Source organism: Pan troglodytes, chromosome 6 (assembly GCF_028858775.2).
Source record: "Pan troglodytes isolate AG18354 chromosome 6, NHGRI_mPanTro3-v2.0_pri, whole genome shotgun sequence".
NCBI classification, from domain to species: Eukaryota; Metazoa; Chordata; class Mammalia; order Primates; family Hominidae; genus Pan; species Pan troglodytes.
In genome coordinates, this window is record NC_072404.2 from 89,815,561 (window position 1) to 89,843,068 (window position 27,508).

Below are 27,508 nucleotides of genomic sequence, written 5' to 3' on the forward strand. Positions count from 1 at the left end.
AATGTTCTCAAATGGCTTTTCTCCAAATCTGAAACATCTGAAGCATCTCTGAGATGAAAATCAGAGTAACAGCAAACTCAATGGCTATGTCTTAATTTTCTCTGATGAGTCAGCTTCTTTGCAGCCTACTAATGATGTGTTAACAGGTGTAAGAGGTAGCTATTCTCCTCTTCTGATAAATATGTACAACTGTGATAAGTAACAATTGCAGGAATAATACCTTACGGTTGAATAAAAGTCATATTGGAATTGTGTACTCTCCCTGAAAAATAAATTCTAATCCATGGCCTTATGTTCCTCATAACAATTCTTTGAAGGGAAAATAGTATTTACCCATTTCTTTACCAAAATGAAGAAACTGGCCTTTGAGAGGCTAAGGTGGTTTGTTCCTAAACTCACAATTAGTAAAGGATAGGACTCACGTACTATGACCTTTAGCCCAGTGCTCTTTCAGCATATCATGCAGCTTCTAATAAACATGTTTTAAGTGGCTTGGCTTTCTCCCAAGGAAGAGAGGACAAAGATTGCTCAGTCTTAGCATTTTGTTCATATAGATAAAATGGATTCTGAAAGTCTATCTTAGGTTGAATGCTTATAATCGTCTCATTTTATGACTCATTTGATAAACAATATTTTTGTGTGTGCAGATTGACATAGGAGACATAGGTCCAGGGAGCATTGAACATTTCTCTAATGCCATCTGCTATTATTGAACTGAAATGCTCATTAGCAAATCAGATCAATAGCCAGAGTTTTGTTTTTGTATTGATTCTCTTGGACACTATGTTAGCTCTAAGACTAGTTACATTTTGTTTTGCTAATATTGTAGTCATTTATTTTCCATACTTTTCAGTTTTAGCTTTTCCCCAAATTTTAATTTAGTCCTTATTTTATGGAATTGTAAAGTATTACTACCTATGAAAACAATTTGAAGATCCCCAAAGTGAAGTAATTGCTTATATTTTTGGCCGAAGGAATATTCTCCCTTATGCATAAAAATGAAATCAAAACAAAAAGCTTTATTGTGACCATTCTGTGAGAGACAAAATTAAAATCAGAGAAAACATGTATATTTGCTGCCCGGAGTTTTGGATTGGTCAAATATAGATTATTAATGAGGGAAATGGACATGCTTGAATACTCTTAACTCCCTGAATAAAATAATAAATCTTAACTTCCACGATGTTACATGGAACTTACAGTCCTCATTTGGGATTTTGTGTGGGGTTTTTTGGTCTTATTTAAGTTTTTTTTTAAGGAGGGATAATATGTATTTTGTTATTAAGTCTGACATTTGATGGAATTCTTAAAGTTAAAAAATTTAAATAACTAAAATTTATGATGTAGCTAAAAATTGACAGGCCAGGCTTTTAAGTGACAGTCGAACACTGATTATTTGTTAAATTGACCAAGGCATTAATACAGGGCAAACCATCAGAGTTTTACGGCTTTATATTAAACAGTTGACTCAACAGTTGAGTTTTACAGTTCTAGTAAGCAGTCGGCAAAGCTTTGAGCTTTATGGTTTATGTTAAACAGTTGGCTAAATATTGGATCACATGAGATTATTCATATTTCATATCAGAATAGATTATTATAATATAATCTACCGCTTATAATTCTTGTAAAATTATTATATAATCTAGAGTAGCTAAAAATCAACAACGCTACTGCAGGTAATTTATTTGTTAGATGTCTTTGCTTATCCTATAAGCATGTACTTATCTTTGAAAAATCACTTTCTGACTTTCTCTACTATGTATATGATTACATAAAAATAAAACTCAATCTGAGTAGGAATTTATTTTAAGGTATTCTATTGAATGGGATTTATTCAAGATGTTAGTCTCTATCGCAGTTGTTATAATTTCTCATCATGGTTACATATGAGACCAGGTGGATCTGTGTCTTCACTACACACCCATAGCAAATGGTCTAACCAATCTTTCCCTTGTTTCTGGTCTTGAAAACAGAGAATGGTAGATAATCGCAGACAGGAAGGATGTGCACAGATGTCTTACTAAGTCTCTTAAATCCTCACAATTAAAAAACAGAATCAAAAGGATTTATAACTGTAAGGGAGCCAAGCTCTCCAAATCATCAGAATCATTAATACCATTATATACTTTCTACTAAATGTGTGTGTGCATTTGAAACTTCAAATGCCCACTAGATAATTCTCCGATTATTTAATAATGTAATTCATAAAGCCATCACAATAAATTCTGTCACTAGAATCAATTAAACATCATATTTTATAACGTATTATTTTGGTAATGCTAACCATCAACATGCCTGAAACAAATATACAGTATATATGAGTTATTGCTCTATGAGATCTTATAAAGACTAGCAAAGCCAAATTGAAATGTAGCTGCTGGATGGACAGCCAGATTCACTCCTATCTGAGATGATGCATATGCCACACAAATGACCACGATATACACAATTCAACGTCATATCTCAGGAAAACTGTAGTTTCTTTTATATCATAGATCTGCTCAAACATTCTTATAAACAGTTATGGTAATTTATGAAATCTAAAGCTCTGTGTTGTAATAATTTTTAACCTTTTTTCCTTAGCTCCCATATAGTTTTAAGTCCTTTCAATTCTGTTTTTCCATCATGGAAAAATTAGGGAGAAAGTTTCTTCTCTATAATTGTCTGCTAAATCCCTGTAAATACATGTCTAAGTTATTTGTTCTGAGGAATTATTCTGTAACAATAGGAGGGCTCACATTTGCTCTGCATTTTCCACTTACATAGTACATTAATGTCTATAAAGATAATTTATTTTATCAGTTTGACAGTTGCAGTTCTGGTTTGATAAGAACTCTACAGTAATTTCCATTGAATTAGATGATACACAATTATGATACAGTACATTGGCAGAGATAATTTTTCATTTTGGTGTTCCTGTGTAAAATTTTAGAGTTATCTAATTTAGTATGTAAATTGAGCCTTTGGTGTTAAATAGTCATAAGACGTCTTATGCTATGTGAATACAAATCAATGCTAATGTAATATATTTTAACACCTGGGCACTTGCTGAAAAAAAGTTGGAAGGTACATTATTTTTATACTTCCTGTTTTGAAATACTACAGAATTGTACACTCCAAAACCCTGTGCACTTTTGGACTATCCTATTTAGCACTTGAAAGAAAAGCTATTTAATGGTGAGAATTTATTAAAGGATTAATATATCTTAATTGCTCTAACTAAACTTAAAACTGTATTTAAATAATTTTAAATAGCTCCTCAAGAAAAAGATATTTTAAAATATTTTGTAACAAAATTTAAATATTTCCAAATTTTATTGTTTAAATAAAGACTTGTTTTTAGAAAAATTCCTTGCATTGGAGTAAGGAGGTACTGTATCTTCCATCCTCTTCCTCACTGAAAATGCCTTTAATAACATTGTCTTGAGTCAGAGGAAAAGCAAAGGCTCTTAAAAAAACAAGCTTGAAACCTGTTTTAGTATATATCGAAGAGGTGGTAGTTGCACAGTAAAGAGAATGTTCTTTTTTTTTTTTCTTTTTTTGAGACACAGTCTTGCTCTGTCACCCAGGCTAGAGTGCAGTGGCGTGATCTTGGCTCACTGCAGCCTCCGCCTTTTGAGTTCAAGTGATTCACCAGCCTCAGCCTCCTGCATAGCTGGGATTACTGGGGTGTGCCACCATGCCCCGCTAATTTTTGTATTTTTATTAGAGACAGGGTTTCACCATGTTGGCCAGGCTGGTCTGAACTCCTGACCTCAAGTAATCCACCCGCCTCGGCCTCTCAAAGTGCTGGGATTACAGGTGTGAGCCACCACACCCAGCCAAGAGAATATCATATCAAAATAATTTCTAGCTGGGCTTCACAATCCAATTCACAAACACCTTACACTTTAGCATTCATACTGTAATAGAGAATTAGCAAAACCCTCCTCATTGCTTCATAAGGATCAATAATATGCAAAAGCAAAATAGCTCACCTTCCTATATGATTTAAGATAGTGCTTCACAAAATCACAAAACTACAAAACGACAGAGGAAAATGACTATGTACCAAAGACGGTCTGGAGGTCTAAACTGAAGAGTCCTATTGTAAGAATAAAATGTATTTTAAAATTAATATTTTATTTTAAACATTAATGCAAATGTTATATTCTACTCTGTGATGGTTAATACTGGGTGTCAACTTGACTGGATTGAAGAATACAAAGTATTGATTCTGGGTGTGTCTGTGAGGGTGCTGCCAAAGGAGATGAACATTTGAGTCAGTGGGCTGGGAAAGGCAGACCCACCCTTAATCTGGGTGGGCACAAGCTAATCAGCTGCCAGCACAGCTAGAATATAAGCAAGCAGAAAAATGTGAAAAGGGAGGCTGGCCTAGCCTCCCAGCCTACATCTTTCTATCTCTGGAAGGGCGGCTGATGTGGTGGCAGTACCAGCTGAGGGGAACTGAGGCGGAAGAAAGATGTAGGCTGGGAGGCTAGGCCAGTCTGTCTTTTCGCATTTTTCTGCTTGCCTATATTCTAGCTGCGTTGGCAGCTGATTAGATTGTGCTCACCCAGATTAAGGATGGGTCTGCCTTTCCCAGCCCACTGATTCAAATGTTAATCTCCTTTGGTAACACCCGCAGAGACACACACCAAGATCAATACTTTGTATCCTTCAATCCAATTAAGTTGACACTCAGTATTAACCATCACATACTCAAAATTAAGTTTCAAAATTTTATGATTGTTTATATTACTTTGTTCAGAGTGAAATAGATGTCTCAGAAAATGACCATGATTTTCTGAGGATTTATGTGTTTATTGGCAGTTGTCTCATACCCTGGTTTTAGAAGCACTGACTTATAAAGGACCACATGACCCTCCAACTTAAAGATAGTTCCCCAAAAGGCTGTCATTTTATCCTCCCTCCCGCCTTCTCTCTGAAAGAGATTATAAGTGACCAACAACACTGAAAAAAACACTCTACAGAAAAATGGTTTTCACCCAATTTATCTAACAACTCATTAGTGCCATACAGTGTAAGGAGTGTGGTCTTTGAAGACAGAAAGGTATACATTTTAATTCCATCTCTAGCACTTCCGTGAAAGACCTTGGGGGAAATCTTTTATCTCAGTATAGCCTCCAGTTTTTGAGGCTATCCAGTTAGCCTCAGGATAACCAAGAATGCTTATCCTGAGTATGGATAGCAACACTCAGCTCATGATGTTACTGTGCAAGTATAAAGATTGTGTATGTAGAGTGTTTGGCATAGTGCATTTACTCATTCAGCAAAAATTACCTTCATTCTTACTCTATGCTAGCCACTATGATAAGCACTGGAAGTAGAGCTATAAATAGACATGGCCCCTAGCCTCCAGGAGCTCGGGGGCATATGAGATAGAAACAGAAACAAAAAGAGAAAACTAATAAAGAAGCAAGGCAATCTCATATATTGATAATTTTTTTTAAAAGGAAAGCAATGTGATGTATCAATATTGCAGTGGCTATGGCTCACCCTGGCTTAGCTAGTGAGAGCTGTTTATTTGCATTTCTCCTCAACTCTGCATTTAGTGACATTACCTTGGTTGACTGAAATTGACCATGGTGGGGTTATTTGCACCAGAAAAGTCAAGAGCTACAATCAGCCAGCCCTCCATTGCCTTACTGCCCCAGAAACCCTGCTGTTAAACATTTATCAGCATGCTGCAGGGTGTATAGTGACAGGGATAAGCATGGATGGTACATAGATAAGATGGTTATGCCTCCATGAGGATATGCATTTGATTTTGGAACTTAATGATAAGAAGGAAATGTTTCTTGCAGATTCAGGGGCAGAGCACTTTAGGCAAAGAGACTAGCAAGTACAAAGGCTTGAAATGTTAAAGAACAGATACATAAACAAGATAATTTTTGAGAGTGATCATTTTTGAGACAATACCAAATTGGTTGGTGTTGTAGGGAGTGACTTGGGTCGTGAGCTTTTAGGTATTCAACATGTAACATCACTTGTCCAAACCCGTTTATGGTCCAGACAATCTAGGACACAGAGAGTTCTACTGGCTTATGAAAGGTAAGCTACATCAAGTTATAACTCTCTACTAGGACTTTACTTCATCTAATCTTTACAACAAACTCATTAGGCAAGCAAATAAAGAAAAGGTTAACTGTGTTTCTTAACTCCTACTGCTAATTATTAGGTAACCCAGAATTGGAACTTTGGTCTGGGCAGCCTCAAGGCCCACACTCAGTTCTAGTCTGTTTCAGTGAGACATCCGGAGAAAAGAAAGAGTAACACAGAAAAGGGACAGTGTCAAAAATGCTTTCACTAGTGTGGGAGGGGCAGAGGGGGAGAAACAACTGGACTCAGGGCCTCAAAGGAAAACCCAGAAACTGGATCAAAGGTGAGGAGTCTGAAGAAAGTAGTTGCCAAAAAGAACTATACAATAGTGAAGCCAAGACTGACGACAAACTTTTCCTACATTTGCCAAGAGAGGATGTTGATCCCAATTGGTGCAGTCCCTTTACCCTGGTTTAATCTTTGGCTTATCTTTCAGAAAATTAACTATTTGTGGGCCTAAAATTTAGATACGAATTTTGAAGAGTTTTCCGTATTAGTTGAAAATATACTATCTACATAATAGGTATTCTACTTAGATATTATATATAACACATACTTTAAAATATTTGAAGCTTTTATCTTACTAAAATAAATTTATGATGTTGATTAATTACCATTTTCTTACTTTTTCCTCACGAATGGATATGAATAATTCATGCCACTCTATCTCCAGTTTTTTACTGTTTAAGATTATTCTCATTGTTTGATACAAGAGTAATTTTATTAGTTATATTTTTATTGATTTTTGTCATTACTAAACAATGCAGCTAGAACCTGCTATTAATGTTTAATATTCCATATTGTCCACAATCCATACAAAAAGGTATTTAAATATTAAGGGATATTTTCTAACATTATAGTATGGGTTTCCATTTCTTGGTATAGTAAACGAGTGATTTTGCAGTAGAATTTCTAGGAAGCTCTCGATAATATAATAGCAATGAAAATAATGATTCATTTTCATACTCAAAACATGGTTATAAAATATGCCTTGTTATTGCAGTAAATAGTATCATATTCAAATAATTCTCATCTTGGTAATTTGCATTTTTTAAAATTAAGGAAACAGATGTTATAGGAATATTTCAAGCAAATAGGAAAATAGAAACGCAAAGGAAATAGGATTCCTGGCACCCATTTCTTGTATATTATTTAAATACATTTTCTTTTTTTTCCCCAAAGTACAGTGCCAGTTTTAAGCATGAGGAAAGTAAAATCTAGTCCCCACCTGCTCAAGCCAGAAGCATTTTAGCCTGGAAGGAGGGATGAGGCTCAGGATGAGAGGTTGGGGTGAGAGGCTATAGGAGGACAGTAAAGGACAGTGGTACTGAAGGTAAACTAGAGCTAGTGAGTACATCCAAGGATTATTGAACCTGAACATGGGCTAGAGCTTTTCTCCATGAGGAAATATTAAGCCTGATGCATACTTCTGTCTACAGTTAGAAAAGATATTTGATCATACCTGAAGTGCAAGTCTTTAAAGGAGAATTGAGTTTCAATGATTCCAGTCGTTTTCACTCGAGAATGGAGAACATCTTGTTCATTTGGCACATACCCAGATGCTGTTATTCTATCTAAATCATTAAGGTAGCTAATAAAGACAAAACAAAATTATATATGTGTATATATAATACATAAATACATACATATATGTATATATAATACATATATGTATATATACACACATACATAGATATATATGTGTGTGTATATATATATATATATATTTTTTTAACTTTGCGTTTGAAGAAACCAGGATTCAGTAGAAATGAATTTTTAGTGTAGGATCTATTAAAGATGATAAATTCTAGACAGGCGCTTTCCAAACTCTGCTCATCGAATTAAAAGTTTGGTAGCTGGAATGTTGCAGAATGCAGAGTGCTGAATGTGGCACACAGCTGACCCCCAGCGTCCTCTTCTAAATGCACCTAAATCAACACTGCCTTAACCTGTATTTTATGTGGTTTGTGTGATAAATTTGCTTGTATATGGATAGGAGTATGAAAAAAAATTTCTCTTTATAGTGCCTGGATCATTACAAAACTAAAACCTACCTTATAGTGGTAGTGGCTAGATTATCCTCGAAATTCTGTAGTTTGAATTTAGGCATTTTCGGTTTTATGAAAGTGATTGGTTCGAATGAACTAATTTGAAGGTTGTTTGTGATTTTTGCATGAATTTGCCTCATCAAGACTCAGCCATTTCCATTAAATGCCATTGCAATATCTAGTTAGCGCAATAAATGAAGTACCATTTGTCTCTCTTCCTGGTCTATGCTGGAAGTGACTCATCAATTTGCAAACCCACCCTGATCTGGCTCTCCTGGGGACAGAAGGGTGAAAGTACCCACTGTCCCCACTCCCACCTCCTCTTCCATCAATGCATCACTGTGTCTTTACCCCTTCCAGGAAGCTATATTAAAAATTCCTAGTATTAACAGGCTGAATATGGTGTTTTTTTCCCCTCACAGGATCTAGGTGTGGTGATGAACAGGAATAAGTCTAATTAAATTGTGTATGCTATAACAGTCTGCTAAATTAGAGGGGAAAAAACCTGCTCTCAGCTTCCTAACTCTTGAAACGAGATAATGTCTTCATACTAAAAAAAAAAAATGTGTTTTATTGCTTTAAAAATAATTTGAAAACCACTGGTCTAGACTTTTGATACTAAGCTTTTAGTGGCTTAGCGATATCACTATTTCTGTAAAAATTTCAGATACAAATAGTAATAGCATGGTAATGCTTTTATGACAAATTTCACCATTACACTGAACCACATTTATAGAAAGATAAGATTCAAGTACTTCCATCGAGACAGAATTTGTGAGGTAGAATCCAGCTGAATGTTAGTCAGTGTTAAAGTTGTTTGTTCAGTGATTAAGCTGAGAAGCTGTTATGCCTTAGCACCTAGCACAAAGATTGAAAAAACAAAATTATTTTATTATTTAAAAAAATTCATTATTAATATAGGTAATTTATTCTTGGAGGATCTTTTTCCTTTTAAGCTGAAACAAATTAAGGTTGGACAAGTGTCCCAAAGGGATTTCGGCCGAGAGTAAAAATCACACCTCAGAAACACATAACATATATAATATGAAAATTTATCACCATCGTTTTATTCTAAAAAAGCTTAAGTTTTCTTTTGAAAAAAGAGTGAAACATCAAGATGTAAATGTACTGGAAAAAGTACTGGCAGGATTTGCTAGTGTATTTATTTTCTATTTTGGCAAGCAAATCCCTTTGTGAATTTTCTATTAACTAAGCCTGCATGTGTGGTAGGTGTGTTGTTGGTCAGTTAGTTCACGCAAGAGTAAAAAGAAAACAAAAAAAAAAACAAAAATATACCTACCAAAATAAAGATTAAATTCATTTCATGGTACCTAAATGAAAACCTTGGTAAGGACACATTTATTTGCATGTATGAATGATTTCAAGCAAAGCAGAAGCATTAGCAGACTGACAAATTTGCATTTAAAATGCTTGTTTAAATAAACAAATATGGAATGTGGGAGTTCAAGTCTATAATCTAAAGCTTAGACCAAATAGAGGCCCTTAACATATATGAATCTAATCATTTAAAAGTACTAAATTATTTTCCAATTATTTAAACTAGTATTTTTCCTGGTGAAGTCTATGGTAATTCTTAAAGCACGTGGAATTTTAAAGGCACACTAGATGGCTGCAATTAGCAAACCATGCAGTCAACTAAAATGTTTCCTCTGATTATCCCTGCCATACCCCTCTTCTTTCAATTTGCTAGAACTGATGAGGTTATGTTGCCAACTATGGCATTCCTTTCCCTTATTCTGATTATATTCACTTTTTTGTTAGCCTTAACTTGAAGGATCTCTAGATTTGAGAAAACAAGAAGTATCTTTTACCAAAAAAAGAAAAAAGTGTTAGAGACCTTGCTGTATGTAATGTATATGAAATAGACACACATTGTAGTACCAATCTCATTTTATATCTAGTTTTCCAATGTAATTCAGTATTTGAAAAAAAAAAATCTGCTCTTAATTTCTGGAAGAAAGCAATGACCATTCAACTACCTTTCTCAGCAAGCTTTCCTTTTAAGGACACCTAAGAGCAGAAAAAAAAAAAACCACTTTATTATTATTATTACTTTTGTTTATGTGTGAAATTTCTCTGAGACACAGGGAAATGAGCTTTCCTGTTGTTATTCTATTGCACCTGCAGTAATCTGGGTAGTTGAAAACTATTACAATATGGGCAACATTTACAAAATGAATGCAAATTGATATTGTTTAATTGTTTTTAACTTGATGAACAGATTTAAAATTTTACTATGAATCTATAATGGAATAGATAGTCCCAGTGTAAAACATACTTTAAGTATTTAAATAAAGGAAAAAACTAAAATTAAATACTAGAAAATACAATAAAATGCCATTTATTTGCCCATTTTAACTATGTGGTTTGTACAAGACTAAATATATTAATGAGAGCCCACTTTAATCTATCTTTCTCTCTAGCTTTCTACCCAGAGCTTTACTAAGCAAGATTTTATGGAAATATTCCACAATTCAGCTTCTTACTCCTTGTGACTACCTTTACCAATGAATAGTATAGAAAAGCAATGTTTTACTCCACTGCAGAGATCCCTTGTACTATTAAAATGTGGTAGGTCATGAGACACTTATGAAAAATTATTCAAGTTGATATAATCACAAAATGAGACTCATTCTCTCCTTCATCAGAGAGCTAGGAAAAACTCCTCCAAAAGCAATGTGCCCTTTGAAATTGGGTTTTAAAATAAAGATGAATGAATAATTACAGAAAAATTTTTCTCTAGAGTTTATATAGCTTATTTTCTCTCCCTAATCATTCTGTCCATCAATGATTAAAAATCTGAAGTGTCATGCAAGCTTCATTGTTCTGTCCTTAACCGATCTTTTTCATTTGTTTCACTTTTACATTACTGTTTTGCTTTTGTTTAATTAAATGATGCTAGCAGCTTCTGTTGGCGGGGAGAGGGGGAGTTCATCAAAAGAACTATATTTACACTTTTTCACACATATGCATGAACAGAAATAGAAAATGAGTAATTAGATTGTATTTACATATGCACACATCTTGCAGGCATATAGTAGGGGGCTATGTTAGGAACCACTTGCTCAAAGAATTGTTTTTTGGGGTTAATTTGGTGACAGGGTCTTGCTCTTTTGCCCCAACTGGAGTACAGTGGTGCAGTCTCTGCTTACTGCTGCAGCCTTGACCTCCTGCGCTCAAGCAATCCTTCTGTCTCAGCTTCCCAAGTAGCTGGGACTACAGACACATGCCACCACACCTGGCTAATTTTGTATTTTTTGTAGCAACTTGGCTTTGCCATGTAGCCCAGGCTGGTCTCAAATTCCTTACCTCAAGCTGTCTGCCTGCCATGGCCTCCCAAAGTGCTGGGATTACAGGCGTGAGCCACTGTGCCCAGCACTAAAGGAAAATTTTAAATCACTTTGATAATGAAATTATAAATAGTGTCACAAGCCCCTAATTTCCTTATGGTTAATTAATGCTAAATGGATGATACAAGCAGTGAAATTTATAGAATTTTTTGAGACTCCAAAAGAATCTCCTAGTATACAAGTATTTTGGAAATCATTTCATTAATTTCTTCTCGAATTTTGTATCATGGTCATCAACCCAATGAGCCAAGGCATGTGTCATTAATGAAATTAATCTAGGAGATGATTTCACTAATATGAATAGAGATGAAATGAATAGCCCAAAACCTCAGTGTGCATGTCACCAGTCTGTGTTAGTGTGAAAGGCTATGCATAAAGGTTAACACTTTTTAATCAAGAGAAGATATTTGCACCATAGAATCTTCTCAGGCAGTTTCAAACTTAGTTATTTAAAATGCTCCCCTGGTTATATTTTCTTAAATCTCATTATGTCACCTTGTTCATTTTCATTTCTCTTCAATTGCTTTTTATTTTACTCTAATAAAATGTAACACCATTTATTTTCCTCATTTGAATTTACAAATGCAAAGTATGCAGAATTATAATTCTTAATTTTAAATGTTTTACCTCCAATTCCCCTTAAAGTGAATTCACTTACTAAGCTGCTGAGTCATTGAGCTGATATTCAGATGCCCTTTCAAAGCAGGCCTGAATTCCTGGATCTCTCCACAGCCGTTTTATTACCTCAGCCAGTTGAGGTGTCATGCCACCATCTTCCAGGGTATTTGCCATTGCATAAAGTTGTCGTTGGTCCTCCTAGAACAATATTTTGGTGAGAATAAGTATGTATTATTTGGAATCACATATTCTATTTTATAATAGAGTAATTTACTGGGATAATTTTAATCTTATTCTTTTAGCTAATAATTCCACCAAACATCTTTTTAAACTATATTGAGGTAAATAGAACTAAAGTTTTTCATGGCTGGATGATGTCCAGAAGAGTTCTCCTTTGCAAAAACTATAAAACATTATGTGAAGAAATTAGCATATTTTGAAATATGTCACTGACTTCTGAATATGATATCAAGGAGGATAATAATACTTTGCTGTAGTCATACTAAGTTTGCAAAAGGTCTACATATTATACCAAGGTACAATAAAAATTAAGCTGATTTAATCTGGTATCTTCTTCTTTTTTTAATCATTGCCATGAATTTTTCTAGAAAAAAAAAGCCAAGTAAAAATTAGAGTAGACCGGGCATGGTGGCTGACGCCTATAATCCCAGCACTTAGGGAGGCCGAGGTGGGTAGATCACTTGAGCCCAGGAGTTTGAGACCAGCCTGGGCAACATGGCAAAAATTTTCTCTACAAAAAAATTAGTCAGGGATGTAGTGCATGTCTGTAGTCCCAGCTACTTGGGAGGCTAAGGTGGGAGAATTGCTTGAGCTTGGGAGGCAGAGGTTGCAGTGGGCAGAGATTGCACCACTACATTTCAGCCTAGGTGACAGAGCCAGACCCTGTCTCAAAAAAAAAAAAAAAAAAAAAAAAGAGTAAAAATGGAAATAAATTCATTATTCTAAAATTGTATTGTTTCAAAAAATTAATATATAATTTTTTTGTCATCGGGTTACTGCCTCGTAATCATATAAAGAATGGTAAACATTTGGATCCACATAATATTTTTGAACATCCCTGTAGGTATTGTTGATTGCATATGCCTTTGGAACAAATCAGTAGGACAGAGGTGAGAGTTTTTTATGCAAAGCAAGGAATTATTGTCTTAGTCCTGTTGGGATAACATTTGGAGGTTACCAGCAAAGAAGGAAATAGAAGTTTACTGAGTAAATACTATAGTCTGCAATTTATTTAAACAAATAATCAAAATAGCTTTATGACAAATCATTTTTTTAAAAATTAAGATGTTGAGTTTCAGAATAACTAAATTGACTGTGGTAATAGCCCAGGCAAATGGAGAAGTCTGAACTCAACCTTGTTGTCAGCCTCCAAAACTGATATCTTTTTTAGCTCATAATCCTCCTAGTGCATATTATTACAATTTACAAAACTGCACATGCAATATCACACATAATCCTCACAACCAGGAGATAGACACTATATTTTCTCCATTTTACATGTGAGGAATCGAAAACTCAGAGTTTTAGAAACGAGTAAACCAGTAAATACAGTAAGTATCAGAATAAGAGTCAAATACAAGCGCATTTTGTGCCATGTCAGGCTGTTACTGTTACAGGAAAGGGGTCCCAATCCAGATCCCAAGAGAGGGTTCTTGGATCTCACACAAGAAAGAATTCAGGACGAGTCCATAGGGCAAAGTGAAAGCAAGTTTATTCAGAAAGTAAAGGAATAAAAGAATGGCTACTCCATATACAGAGCAGCCCCGAGGGCTGCTGGTTGTTCATTTTTGTGGTTTCTTGATGATATGCTAAACAAGGGGTGGATTATTCATGCCTCCCCTTGTTAGAGCATATAGGGTAACTTCCTGACATTGCCATGGCATTTGTAAACTGTCATGGTGCTGGTGGGAGTATAGCAGTGAGGACAAGCAGAGGTCACTCTCATGGCCATCTTGGTTTGGGTGGGTTTGGGCCAGCTTCTTACTGCAGCCTGTTTATCAGCAAGGTCGTTATGACCTGCATCTTGTGCCGACCTCCTTATCTCACCCTGTAACTTAGAATGCCTTAACTGTCTGGGAATGAAGCCTAGTGGGTCTCAGTCTCATTTTCCTCAGCTCCTATTTAAGATGAAGTTGCTCTGGTTCAAATGCCTCTGACACTACCAATGAAGTATGTTCAATAAGAACTTGCTGCTTTTCTGATACAACTCAGCTTATTATTTTGAATTGATTACAGTTTTTTTCTACCATTTTATCAAAAATCTGTTCTTTGTATAAAAAATAAGGATATGTCACTTATTGTTAAAGAGACACTGGTAAGGGTAAAAAAAGAAAATAACTTTTTCTTCACAATCAGCTTTTATTGTTAAAAGTAAACTGATCAGATGATCATTGGTCCACATATTCAATGTGTAAACCAAAAACAAAATTCTAAGTCCCCCAAGCAACAGAATTCTAAGCCCCGCAACCAACAGAAATCCCTCTTGGCCAACAGAATTCCAAAGTAAACCTGAAAAACTAGGTCAGGCTGTGATAGGAAGGGTGGGGTCAGACATGCCTCATTAGGCCCTCCTCCCTTTGGAATTCAGGCATAACTCACCCGCATTAACATTAAAACAGAGATCTTAGGACTGATAAAACAGAATCTTTATAGCAATAAGATTCCAAATTCCAACCTGACTCCAGTATAGAGCAGGCCCTGAAAGAAATTATTTTACCCCCAAATATATTTTTTTGGCATATATAAAAGAATAAAAGAAAATAACAATAAAATAAAAGCTGTCTTTCGTGGGGGAAATTTACATTGTGTAGAGAAGCCCCTTGCCTTTTCAAGGCCTTTTCTGATCCTGGTGAGATTAGCTGAGAGTCTAGCACTTTTTAAAGGTCTACATAGGAAATATTTGCCATCTATTGCCTCTAAGGGTGCCACCTGTGAGGCTTCATCTACATAATAAGAACCTTGGTCTCCACAGCCTCTTAACCTAGAGACTCCTTTCTACTCATTCTAGGCCTTTAGACAATAACTTAATTCTTTCAACCAATCAGAAAATAACTTAATTCTTTTCAACCAGTCAGAAAATGTTTGAATCCACCTATGACTGGAAGGTCTCGCTTCAAGTTGTCCTGCCTTTCTGGACCTTGCATGTATTGACTGATATCTGCCTGTAACTTTAATCCCCATAGAATGTATAAAATCAGGCAATAACTTAACTTCCTTGGGCATATGTTCTCAGGACCTCCTGAGGCTGTGCCATGGGTCATGGCCCTCACATTTGGCTCAAAATAAATCTCTTCAAGTATTTTACAGAGTTTGGCTTTTTTGTCAACAAATGGCCAAATCAAGTCTCAACCTGATTTTCCTGCATCAACACAGGATAGATTTTTAAAACCCCATTTCTCTGTTAAATGGATATGAAAGAGAACTGCAAGTTCAGCGAAATATGCTCTGGTCACTTTCACTAGCATCATGCTATTGGCTCCTTCCACTTTTAAAGTGCTGTTTAGGACGAATGATGCCATAAAACAACCACTACACAGTTTTATCCCTAAGGAGAAAAAATTGTATATCTTGTCAGCATATCTTTACAAACCAAACAGATATACTGTTTCATTTCTTTCTGTTTTTCTTTTTCTTTTTCTTTTTTGTTTTTTTGTTTGTTTGTTTGTTTTTTGAGACAGAGTCTTGCTCTGTCATGCAGGCTGGAGTGCAGTGGCACAACCTAGGCTCACTTCAACCTCCACCTCCCACTTTCAAGCTATTCTCCTGCCTCAGCCTCCCAAGTAGCTGAGACTACAGGTGCACACCACCACACCCAGCTAATTTTTGTAATTTTTTTTTTTTTTTTTTTTTTTTTTTTTAGTAGGGTCGAGGTTTCACCATGTTGGCCAGGATGGTCTCGATCTCTTGACCTCATGATCTGCCCACCTCGGCCTCCCAAAGTGCTAGGATTACAGGTGTAAACCACCATACCTGTCCTTCCTTTTTAAAAAAATATTCTATTTTTAATTTCAATATACTTTATTTGTAGAGGTATCATGAATATAGTTCTAGTTTAAACACTTCAATGTTACAAAGTCTCCCTTGACCGCTTCAATCCTACTACCTCCTACAAAGGCAAGTTATCCTATCAGGTTGGTTTTTGTGTCTCCAGACCTTTTACTTTTTAAATTTGTGCGTGCATAGGTGGAGCCTACGGTAATGATTTTCAATCCAGGCTGCACATTACAAGCATATGGTGTACCCTTAAAAGTACTGATAGCAGAACTACAACCCAAACAAAATGAATCAGCATCCCTGCATGTCAGGCCCTGCAAAGGTAGTTTTTAAAAGCTTCAAGGTGACGCAACTGTTCTGACTGCATTAAGAATTTCTGGCAATATACAGTTGTTATTTTTTTAACCATAAATAATACTTTATTGAACATAGTGTATTTCCATTCTTGATGTTCTTCTGTGCTTATTGAAAAGCTGGTATAATTTAAAGAATTACAATTCTTTAAATTTAAAATTCTTTAAAGCTTTTAAAGGATTGAGCCTACCCATCAAATGTGAATTTTTAAAATATATAACACCAAAATGTATAGGTATTATGAAAACTTAGCTTCCTCATAACGGCCAAACTGATCGAACACTTAACTCCTATTTTATTGTTATATTTTTAAAACTCTAGTAATTTCTCACCAAACTCAAAACTCAACATAAAACCCAAATCCCTTATCCCTTACTGTGACTCACAAGGTTCTACATGTTTTGATCCCCTCTTTCCCTCCTTTCTCCCTTTCTCTCCCTGCCACCAAGACTCAAGATGCACTGAACAATTTGTTGCTCCTTGAACTCACCAAGCCCTCATTTCAGCGCATTTCAGTGGTTGTTGCGTCCATGTCCTTCGGTGGTTCATTTCCTTTTTCACTCAAGTCTCTTCCCAATACCACCTCCTCAATGAAGCCTTCTCTAATCATCCTTTCTGCCACATTTTTCAAATAACACCCTGTGGATTTGAGTGGCATCCCAAAGAAGTTTTATTTCCCTATGAGGTATTTGGAAAAGCTTGGAAATTACAGTGGGCCTGGAATGGCTCATTCTCTCTCTCTCTCTCTCTCTTTAAAGAATATTTATTTTATTTACTCATCATTTTTATTTTACTTTAAGTTCTGGGATACATGTGCAGAACATGAAGGTTTGTTACATAGGTATACATGTGCTATGGTGGTTTGCTGCACCTATCAACTCATCTTCATTCTCTTAAGATTGTGTAACTTTGGGACTACATTGTATAGAAAATAAAATATGTGTTTTCCCTACAGATTACTCAGAACTTCATCGTTAATATTAGGGATCCCAGGTGGTCTTAGAACTTTGTGGAACTTATTCTGAACCCTAGAGTCATATTTCCAAATATCATGAAAAAAACATCAAAAGAAAGGAAGACTATATAGTTTACCTAGTAATTGTGAGAAATGCTGAGTTAAAAATACCATGTTTTGTGGCTACTCGGTTTTCAGAATCTTTGAGTAGTAATATCGGTTGAAAATTTCCAAGTTATTGGACGCATATATACCAAACAAATCTAATCACAGAACTTCAATTGTAGGACATCTTGAGGAATCAGTGCTTTTTGGTTCATATTGTAGAGTTTACTTTGTAGGGTTCTATGTCCAAGATGATTACAACAGCGCTCAAATTATGTAGTAAAAGTGTTACAATTTTCAGCATTCTTTTATGTCAGTTGAGTGGATTCTATATGCTCCAAAATAGGATATAATAATATTCAAAAGGATAAGTAGATATTTACTAAATATCTTCATTATTTCTCCTTTCCTATTTCTTCAGGATATGAAGGTTTGTTACATAGGTAACAAAAAAAGAGGGTTTGTTAACCCTCTTTTCAAGTTCTATGCTTAGGAAATTCTAAGCCTATCAAATACTAAACCACAACCAATAAGAACAATCCCGATTTAGCTGCTTCCCCTCTAACTACATATCCCATCTCTCTCCTACTCCTTGGCTATAGGTCCTGAAATATTGTCCTTTCTCATTTCTCCACATATTCCACAGGAGTAGGAGTCCACCATTCTTCTGAAACCTCTCTCACTATATTCCCAATGGCTCCATATTTCTAAATCCAATAGATTCTATTTAATAGTTTCCTTTCTTGACCTCTCAAGACCTTTCAATGTGGATAATTCCCTTTGGAACACTTCTCTTGAATTCTGTGATTTCGCATACTTCTGATTTCCTTTTACTCTTCTATCCTCTCCCTTGAAGTGTTCTTTTCCTAACAAATGGCCAGAAAATATTGTGTTTTTTTTTTATCACTCTTCCCTAGACTCTGTTATCCCTAATACCCTTCCCTTCTTAATCTAAGTGCTTCCTTCACCTATTCCATCCTACTTTCTTAGTATGAATTATATGCCATAGTATAATGGCATGCCAATAACACCTAGATTTAGATCTCTAGACAAAGTGTCCATTTTGGGCTTCAAATGCACATTTGTAATTGCTTACATATGTAGATATCAAATAGAACTTACAAACTCATTCCAAAACCAAACTAATTAGTTCTTTTCCATCCTCATTTAATGTTAGTGTTCCCCTTCTTAGTAATTCCTTCTTTAAGCAAGGATCGAGCTCCACATATAGCTGCACAGCCTTTTTGAAATAGCATATTTGTAGTTACTTGTTAAACATCAAGCTCTCCTCTCCTGATGACAAATACTATTTCCATCTCAGTTACTGCTGAGCCCTCACTACATCCCTGGTGTCCAACTAAATGTCTACCACATAAATAATAGTTTAATAAAAAATAATTTTTTCAAGTGATGTTGGATATATAGATTTCACTACCTAAATTTTAATGATCCTATATTCAAAATAAATATTGAAAAATAATACCTAATATTTACTGAAAATGTACATTCTATAATACTCTGTATATAGTGGATTTCTTATGTTTTTGCTTCCTTCTTTAATAGTCATTGTAACTCAAGGAGGAAAGCCATAACATTCTGTGGAAGCAGACACTGAAATTTAGAGAGGTTAACTTGTCCAAACTTATAGACCCAGTAACTAATAAAGCTCACATAAATTTTCTATCAGAACTTTCTCTCTTTGGCAATCTGTGTGATGATGTGCAAATGGCTATATAAAAGTATATGCACTTGTATAAATAAATAATCGAGAGCTAACCAGAACTCTGAAAGTCGCATGTAGGTAGTGTTTAGCAATCAATCTGTTAAATAAACAATTTTAAACAGGTCAAGAGTATATTAATCTCAAAATCAAGTACTAGAATGCAGCTGAAACTGATAGAGTTCACATAAGTTGAAATCAAAATATGAACTATGTCGTGTCTGACAACTGTGATGTTCTGATAGTTGAGAATATAGGTACTCTTGAGAAGTTATGACAATGGCTAAGTGCTGCTTAAGTTGATCTGTTTATGCCATTCAATGTACAGTTTGAATGAACTGTACTTTTATTTTTTAATTAGCATGATGGCAGCAATGTGTAGAGTTTATTATTTTCACTTCCCCTATATGTCAACTCATTAAGACTTTTACTAATAAATCTCTCATCTCACTTTTTTTTTTAAGACAGGGTCTTGCTCTGTTGCCCAGGCTGGAGTACAGTGGCACCATCACAGCTGCTGCAACCTCAACCTCCCAAGCTCAAGTGAATCTCCCACCTCAGCCTCCCAAGTAGCTGGGACTACAGGTACACGCCACCATGCCCAGCTAATTTTTTTTTTTCTTTTTCTTTTTCTTTTCCTTTTTTTTTTTCTTTATAGAGACAGTGTCTGGTTATATTGTTCAGACTGGTCTGGAACTCCTGGGCTCAAGCGATCCTCTTGCCTCAGCCTCCCAAGGTGTTGAGATTATAAGCATGAGACACCACATCTGGTCAAATATCAAGTATTTAGTGATCAGAGCATCACTGTTTCACAAACTCTGGGTTGTATGAAAGACACAGTCTATTTAAATAAGTAGCAATAGGCAAGATTGTGATTTCCAACTTCTCTGACACAAATGCATGGAATACCATATTGCATCTACAAATTTAAACATCATTAAATCATTCTCAAAGGAATTCAGAGGGTACGTCTATTTTTGTAACTATTATTGCCTAAGAGGAAAAAATAAATATTTCTAATCATTAAATCCTTTAATAGCAAAAAGCACTATAATGGAATCCAGGAGAAGTGGATTTTTCCATAAACTTGAGCTACTTAATGTAAACCAACTAATCTTTGAGCCTTGCTTTTTTTAAATTAAGGTGGGTATACTATGTTGTTTCTTAAGAGCCGATTTAAAATCCTACATTCTTAGGAAAAGCCAAGGTCAGATCCATAACTGAACTACACTTAAATAAGAACATGATCACTAAGTCATAGAGAGATAAAGAATAAAAAGATCTTGGAGTTCGACTCCTCCAAATTCCCCTTTTAAACATGAGAGGGAAACTGTAGCCAGAGAGGTAGATTGGAGCAAACTATGGAGAAAGCTAGAAATGGGAATCAGTAAAATACCTGACTCCTTGCTTTATAAACTATCTGCCTGAAGGCCGTACTTAGCATTTCCTTGTTCTTTGAAGAAAAGTGACAGGAAAAAGGGGGATTTCCCCTTTCTTTACATTAAGAGCACAGAAAAGGCTTTGTTTTGTTTTGTTTTTGTTTTAATTGTAATGATTTCTAGTGGTCATTTACAAGATCCAGTGGTCATTTAAAAGGTCCACTAAGCTGGGTGAGGGAGTTCAAATGACTCCTCTTTCCTTATCCTTACTATGCTTTTGCTCTCTATTTTTATTGTTTCTATAGCAAGGTTTCCAAGAATTACATTGGTAGGCATTCAACTGGCATCCTCTGGAGGTAACCAGATGCCCAGCTGCTCCTGGAGGGGACATATGGAAGTGGGTGAGTTCTTCTTATGGATTCTACTCAGTTACTCTTTTTTTTGGGTGGGGTCAACTATGGTTCTTTGGATAATACTGTAAGTTTCATTTGCCAAATAATTTTATATGTTTGCCTATAAACTTTTAAAGTAAGTGGATTTCAAATATAATTTAATGTAAAATAATTAGATAGCAAAATATAAAGTAGGGAGAAAATAATTTTGTTACTACCTTACAAATGGAACTATGACTACTTGAAGATACTTAATATACAGACATTTGCTTACTCCTACAATTTGAATTCTTTTTTTAAAAAAACTTATCATTATAAAGTAATCATTTCACTGTTGCCACACAGACCTTGTAATCATCGTCAAACATTAATTATAATTGTTATGTTATTAAACATTTTTAGTCTCTTTGAAATGACGTAACTAAAAAAATTAATGTAGAGATATTGCAAATTGTGTTTATGCCATAAATTCTTTTGTATTTAGCAATCACAAGCAATATTTTTATTTGTTATGGTGTATTATTTGATATTAAGTTTAATCCTCAGGAAAACAACTAATGTTGAATAATATTGTAGTATACAGTAAAAAAGTTTCACTTCAAGGAAAATAAGAAATCTTACACAAAACAGAATTAATGTTTCAAAATTCATGTTTCATATTTTTAAATTTTGGGTATAGATTAATACTATGAACTTATTAAGTCCTCTTATTTTATGGCTCAAACTCTATTGCAGGACATACAGCTGTCATTGTTTGCATACTTACTGCACTTCTGGGATTTACATAATCAATTCCAAGGGTAGTCATGGCTTTCACAATAGCTAGGATGGATTGCAGTGTATTACTGTAAATTACTGCTTTGAACTCCATGCATTCTTGCTCACTGTAACCATTCTTATGGATGATCCTATAATTTAAACATGAAAAGTTTCTGTGAGTTGAAAATTGATTGTAACACTAAAGCACATCAAACTAAGTTGCTTGAATAAAATTACAGTATATATTCATTAAAAAGGAATTTTGACCATATGTATATGCTAACTCTAAACAATTTTATGCCTTTGGACTTTTATTATCATTGTCATTTATACAGTATTTTCTTTCTGGGCTACCCATGATAAATATGAAAAGACTTAGGATTTGTTATTTAAAAATACTTTTTTAAAATGGGTAAATCATAAGCATTATACTTAGAACGTCTATTTTTTTAAGAGAAAAATTTCTAGATTCCCAGGACAAAGATATATACAGAGTTTTGAAACTTGACCTTGTGTTTACAACCTGATGTCTAGAGGAAGCGAAGTCATTTAGAACATTCATGACTTTTCCTATCATGCTGAAAAATAGGAGTGCCTGCTTTCTATTTACAGCACTGTTGTAAGCACTTCATCTGTCTTATTTCTTACAATAAGCCCTTTAAAGTAGATACAATTATGATCTACATTTTATAAGTAAGAAATGTCAATATAGATAAATTAAGCAAATACCCCCAACTTATTCAGTTAGTTTGTGATACACCTGGGCCACAAACACAATCTGATGTACAGTCCATGATCTTAGCCATGATGCTCAGCCTTCTATAGTGTGTTAGTCTACAGACTTATAAAAGGTCAGCATTAGTGAAGCAGGAAGTAGGAGGGGAGAAATTATAGGACAGGAGGATGAAGACATCGGCAAGAACTGGGCTCCAGTGTCTTGTGTGCCATGGCAAGGAGATTGATCTTGACAGCAAGGGTGAAGAGTTGAATTCAGGAGATAAAATCAGCTTTAAATGGATCAGTTCATGGCAGTGTGGATAATGCAATGAAGGGAAGAGAAGGGAGGTAGAAGCTCCTTAGGAAGATACTGAATTAATCTAGGTCAGAAATGATGACCAATGGAGATCAATGACATGTTTGGAGACAAATTGTATAGATGTGGCATGACTTGGTAAAAGGGTGAAGGCTTAGCATAACTATGCTGAGATTTATTGCGTTGTAGGCTGGCGTTGTTGTAATTAATTTTAGGGCGATAGAGGCCAGATGGGAGATAAGTTTCATGTTTATTCTGATTTGGACCTAGCCAGAGAATATAGCAGTAGATGTATCTGCCTCTCTAGTTTAGACAAAGTGTGTGAGTTTGAAAGAAATATTCTGAAACAGTCAGCTTGAAGATTCTGGTGAAAATCATAGAACTCTAGCAGTTTTCATTTTGATGAAGGTGCAGAGTAAGTAGAGAAGTGCCAGCATCTTCTAGTACAATAGAGACACTAACATTTTAAATGTAGTCAGAGATAGAGTTAGAAGAATAAAGGAGATAGTTAGACGAACCGGGAAAGAGTTCTAGAAGCTGAAGAAAAGTTTTAAGTGGGAAAAGTGATGTCATCTGGAATTAACATAAGGACTTAGGGAGACTTCAGATAAAAAGGCTATTTGAAGATGACATAATAAATAATCTTCGTAAGGGCAACTTCTGCAACTTACCAGAGGCAAAAGTGTGATGAAAATGGCTGAAAGTGGAAGGTAAAGAGAGCTAATTTTGATTATTTTCTACAGAAATTCTACTGAGAAAAGGAAAGACAAAGCAGAACTGGAAACTTGCTCTTTTTAAATAATAAAAGAAGTGCTCATTATAGAAAATGTGAAAAGCCTAACAATATTAAAAAGCAAAGGTGCTTTGAACTTTAAATTCCACTATTGAGAGAAAATTTATTTGAATACTGGTAAATGCTCTCTCATTTAAAAAAATTATCTATTTGATCATACTTGAGATTAAAATGTTCATGCACCGGGCACAGTGGCTCATGCCTGTAATCCCAGCACTTTGGAAGGCTGAAGCAGGTGGATCACTTGAGGTCAGGAGTTCGAGACCAGCCTGGCCAATGTGGTGAAACCCCAACTCTACTAAAAATACCAAAAAAAAAACAAAAAATTAGCTGGGCATGGTGGCAGGCACCTGTAATCCCAGCTACTCAGAAGGCTGAGGCAGGAGAATTGCTTGAACCTGAGAGGTGGAGGTTGCAGTGAGCCAAGATTGTGCCACTGCACTCCAGCCTAGGTGACAGAGCGAGACCCTTTCTCAAATAAATAAATTAAATAAATAAATAAAATAAAATAAAAAATAAAATGTTAATGCAGTTTTGTAACCTGTTTTTTTAGTAAACATAGCATTTTCTCATATTAAAACCTTCTCATATACATGAGATTAATACATGATTTGTAGTAGTTATATAATATTGCAATTGAAGAATGAATAGTACTGTAACTTTGCAACCTAATTGCTTATGTTTTATTTTAATTTGTGGCACTTTATTCTATCCCATATTTCATTATCTTAAATAGTGATATAAGCCTTTTATACAGGCTTTTATATTTTATATTATTGAATTATTTTATTTTCATGCTTATGAATATTTTATTATTTTTGACAATTCTCAGAAACATTTTTAGATCAATAATTTTCCCAGCTTACTATGTATATTAAAGATATTATTTTTATAAATTCTCTGTAATATATAATTTTACAAATAGCATTTAAAAATATCCATTTCTCAAAATCTCATTATTATTGGGTAATTTTTTTAAATTATTGTTTGTCAATTTACTACAATGAAAAATTACCTCATTAGTGATCTGATTTTTAACTTTTATAATAAGGTTACACTAAAATACATTATCTATTGAATTTTGTCATTTCTATACTCTCTACTCATAGCCTATCCCCATTTCTGTATATTGGGAAGCTCATTGTTTTACTTAGCAATCTATGGGCCTTTATATACTAGTCACCAATTATTTATCATATTTATTATAAATTTTTTCTAGTTCTCTAATTTTGGCTTAATTTTATTTACGGTTTACTATAATTAAAAGTTTTATTTTTTACACAGCCAAATAATTGGTCTTTTTTTTTCTTTATTTAAGCTCACAGAGAATGGAGAAATGAAAAAAGAAAGGTTCAAGCATGATCATAGCCTGGGAGACAAGAGCAGGCAGATACTGTGGAAATGTTATAAATGAATGCCAGATGACTTAGTTGCAAGGATGGTCCTAAAAACTCAAAAATAGTACAGTCCCAGGGAACAGATTAAAGGAGCTCTGTTCTTCAGAGACAGTAGGAAAGATCAGATGTTTGGTTGCAGATAAGTGAAGCTTAAATATTGGTTGATATAAAACTTACATGACATTATCACATAAAAGGAAAACAGTGTCTTAGATTGAAACCAATTTCATTATTGACTGGCAGGCATCACTCCCTTATAAAGTATGGCCCAAAGAACAAGATCCTTTAACATATAATTTAAAAATACGCTCAAAAATGGTCCTCCTCCTCTTCATCCTCCTCTTTCCTCCTCCTCCTCCTCTTTCCTCCTCCTCCTCTTTCCTCCTCCTCTTTCCTCCTCCTCTTTCCTCCTCCTCTTTCCTCCTCCTCTTTCCTCCTCCTCCTCTTTCCTCCTCCTCCTCCTCTTTCCTCCTCCTCTTTCCTCCTCCTCCTCTTTCCTCCTCCTCCTCCTTCCTCCTCCTCCTCTTCATCCTCCTCTTTCCTCCTCCTCCTCCTCTTTCCTCCTCCTCCTCCTCTTTCCTCCTCCTCCTCTTTCCTCCTCCTCCTCTTTCCTCCTCCTCCTTCTTTCCTCCTCCTCCTTCTCTTCCTGCTGCTGTTGCTGCTGCTTCTGTTTCTTCTGCTGCTTCTTTTACTTCTTTTTAGCCACAATTATCCTTTAAAATTCTCTAGCAGTAACAACGCCATGAGGTTTCACCCATTTACCTTTACTTATCAATTACCTTTTTATTCAGGTAGACACTGCATTCTTTTTTCATTATTTCCTTATTAAGGAATTCAGGTCTAGTTATTTCATTATAAAAAGGAAAAAGTAGAGAAACAAATGCAAAAATACATCAAAATTCATGATAGTAATTAAGCATTTTATTCCCAGGTAGGCAAAATGCTAATGAGGTTAAAAATACTGTTTGCTCAAAAAATCAAATAAATGATTGATTGACATTTTAAAATATTTACCGTTAATGATCAGATTATAAAGTCCTTGATATCCCCAGATTAATATGACTAAAATATAATGCTTTAAGCATTTGTCTTATTGAGAGGCACATTTTAAAAAATGAAAATTATAATATTCATCTGCTACACTTTCTGCTAAAGGATACAAGGTATATTTGCACAGGATCTATGACCATTCTATGATCCATGATTTAGAAAAGATTGTTAATCAGTGTTTACAAAAGCATGTATTTTAAGAATGGTCAAATACATGGGCAGACATCAAATATTAAACACTTGAGACAGATGTATACCTACTTCATTTGTTTAACAATAGTACTTTTCCCAGATTCTCCTGCTCCTGCAACATAAAAAGAGGAATATTATTAACTGATACACCAAATTTGAATAGATATTAAAAACTAATTATCACTTTTCATGGATAATCTTTAATTTTTTTAAATAGGTTTAGGGAGTACAAGTGCAGTTTTGTTATATGGATAAACTGCATAGTGGTGAAGTCTGGTCTTTTAGTTTACCCAATATCTGAATAGTGTACATTGTACCCAACAGGTAGTTTTTTTCATTCCTCACCTCCCTCCCATGCTCCCACTTTTCCAAGTCTCCAGTGTCTATTATTCTACTCTTTATGTCCATGTGTGTGCACTGTTTAGCTCCCACTTATAAGTGAGAACATATGGTATTTGACTTTCTGTTTCTGAATTGTTTAACCTAAGATAGTGGTCTCCAGTTCCATCCATTTGCTGGCAAAGACATCAAAGACATGATTTTTTTTTTTAATGGCTGAGTAGTATTCAATTATATATATCAGATTTTCTCTGTCCAATTTTCCATTGATGGACACTTAGGTTGATTCCATGACTTTGCTATTATAAATAGTGCTGCAATAAACATACAAGAGCAAGTGCCTTTTAAAAATAATGTTTTTCTTTGGGTACATATGCAGTAGTGTGATTGCTGGACCAAATGGTAGTCCTATTTTTAACTCGGAGAAATATCCATACTATTTTTTCATAGAGGTTGTACTGATTTACCTGCCACCAACATTGTGTAAGTGTTGCCTTTTCTCTACATCCCTGCCAGTATCTGTTGTTTTTTGACTTTTTAATAATAGCCATTTTGACCTGGTGTAAGGTGGTCTCTCACTGTAGTTTTGTTTGTTTGTTTGTTTTTGTTTTTCTTGAGATCGAGTCCCACTCTGTCACCAGGCTGGAGTGCAGTGGCATGATCTCAGCTCACTGCGACCTCCGCCTCCTGGGTTCAAGTGATTCTCATGCCTTAGCCTCCCGAGTACCTGGGATTACAGGCGCGTGCCACCATGCCTGGCTAATTTTTTGTATTTTAGTAGAGACGGGTTTCACCACGTTGGCCAGGATGGTCTCAATCTGCTGATCTCGTGATCTGCCTGCCTCAGCCTCCCAAAGTGCAGGATTACAGGTGTGAGCCACTGCACC

At 35.1% G+C, this 27,508-nt stretch overlaps 1 protein-coding gene across 1 annotated transcript in view; it reads right to left on the reverse strand.

Moving 5' to 3' along the window:
- The window catches only part of GNAT3 (G protein subunit alpha transducin 3), a 52,378-nt gene that overhangs the window by 8,653 nt on the left and 16,217 nt on the right, over positions 1-27,508 (reverse strand). Inside the window, exons 2-5 of the mRNA XM_527800.7 lie at positions 26,352-26,394; positions 21,825-21,966; positions 12,180-12,337; positions 7,565-7,693 (exon numbers count right to left, since the gene is read on the reverse strand). Coding sequence (XP_527800.4) covers positions 7,565-7,693; positions 12,180-12,337; positions 21,825-21,966; positions 26,352-26,394 — 472 coding nt within the window. The remainder of the gene's footprint in view (positions 1-7,564; positions 7,694-12,179; positions 12,338-21,824; positions 21,967-26,351; positions 26,395-27,508) is intronic.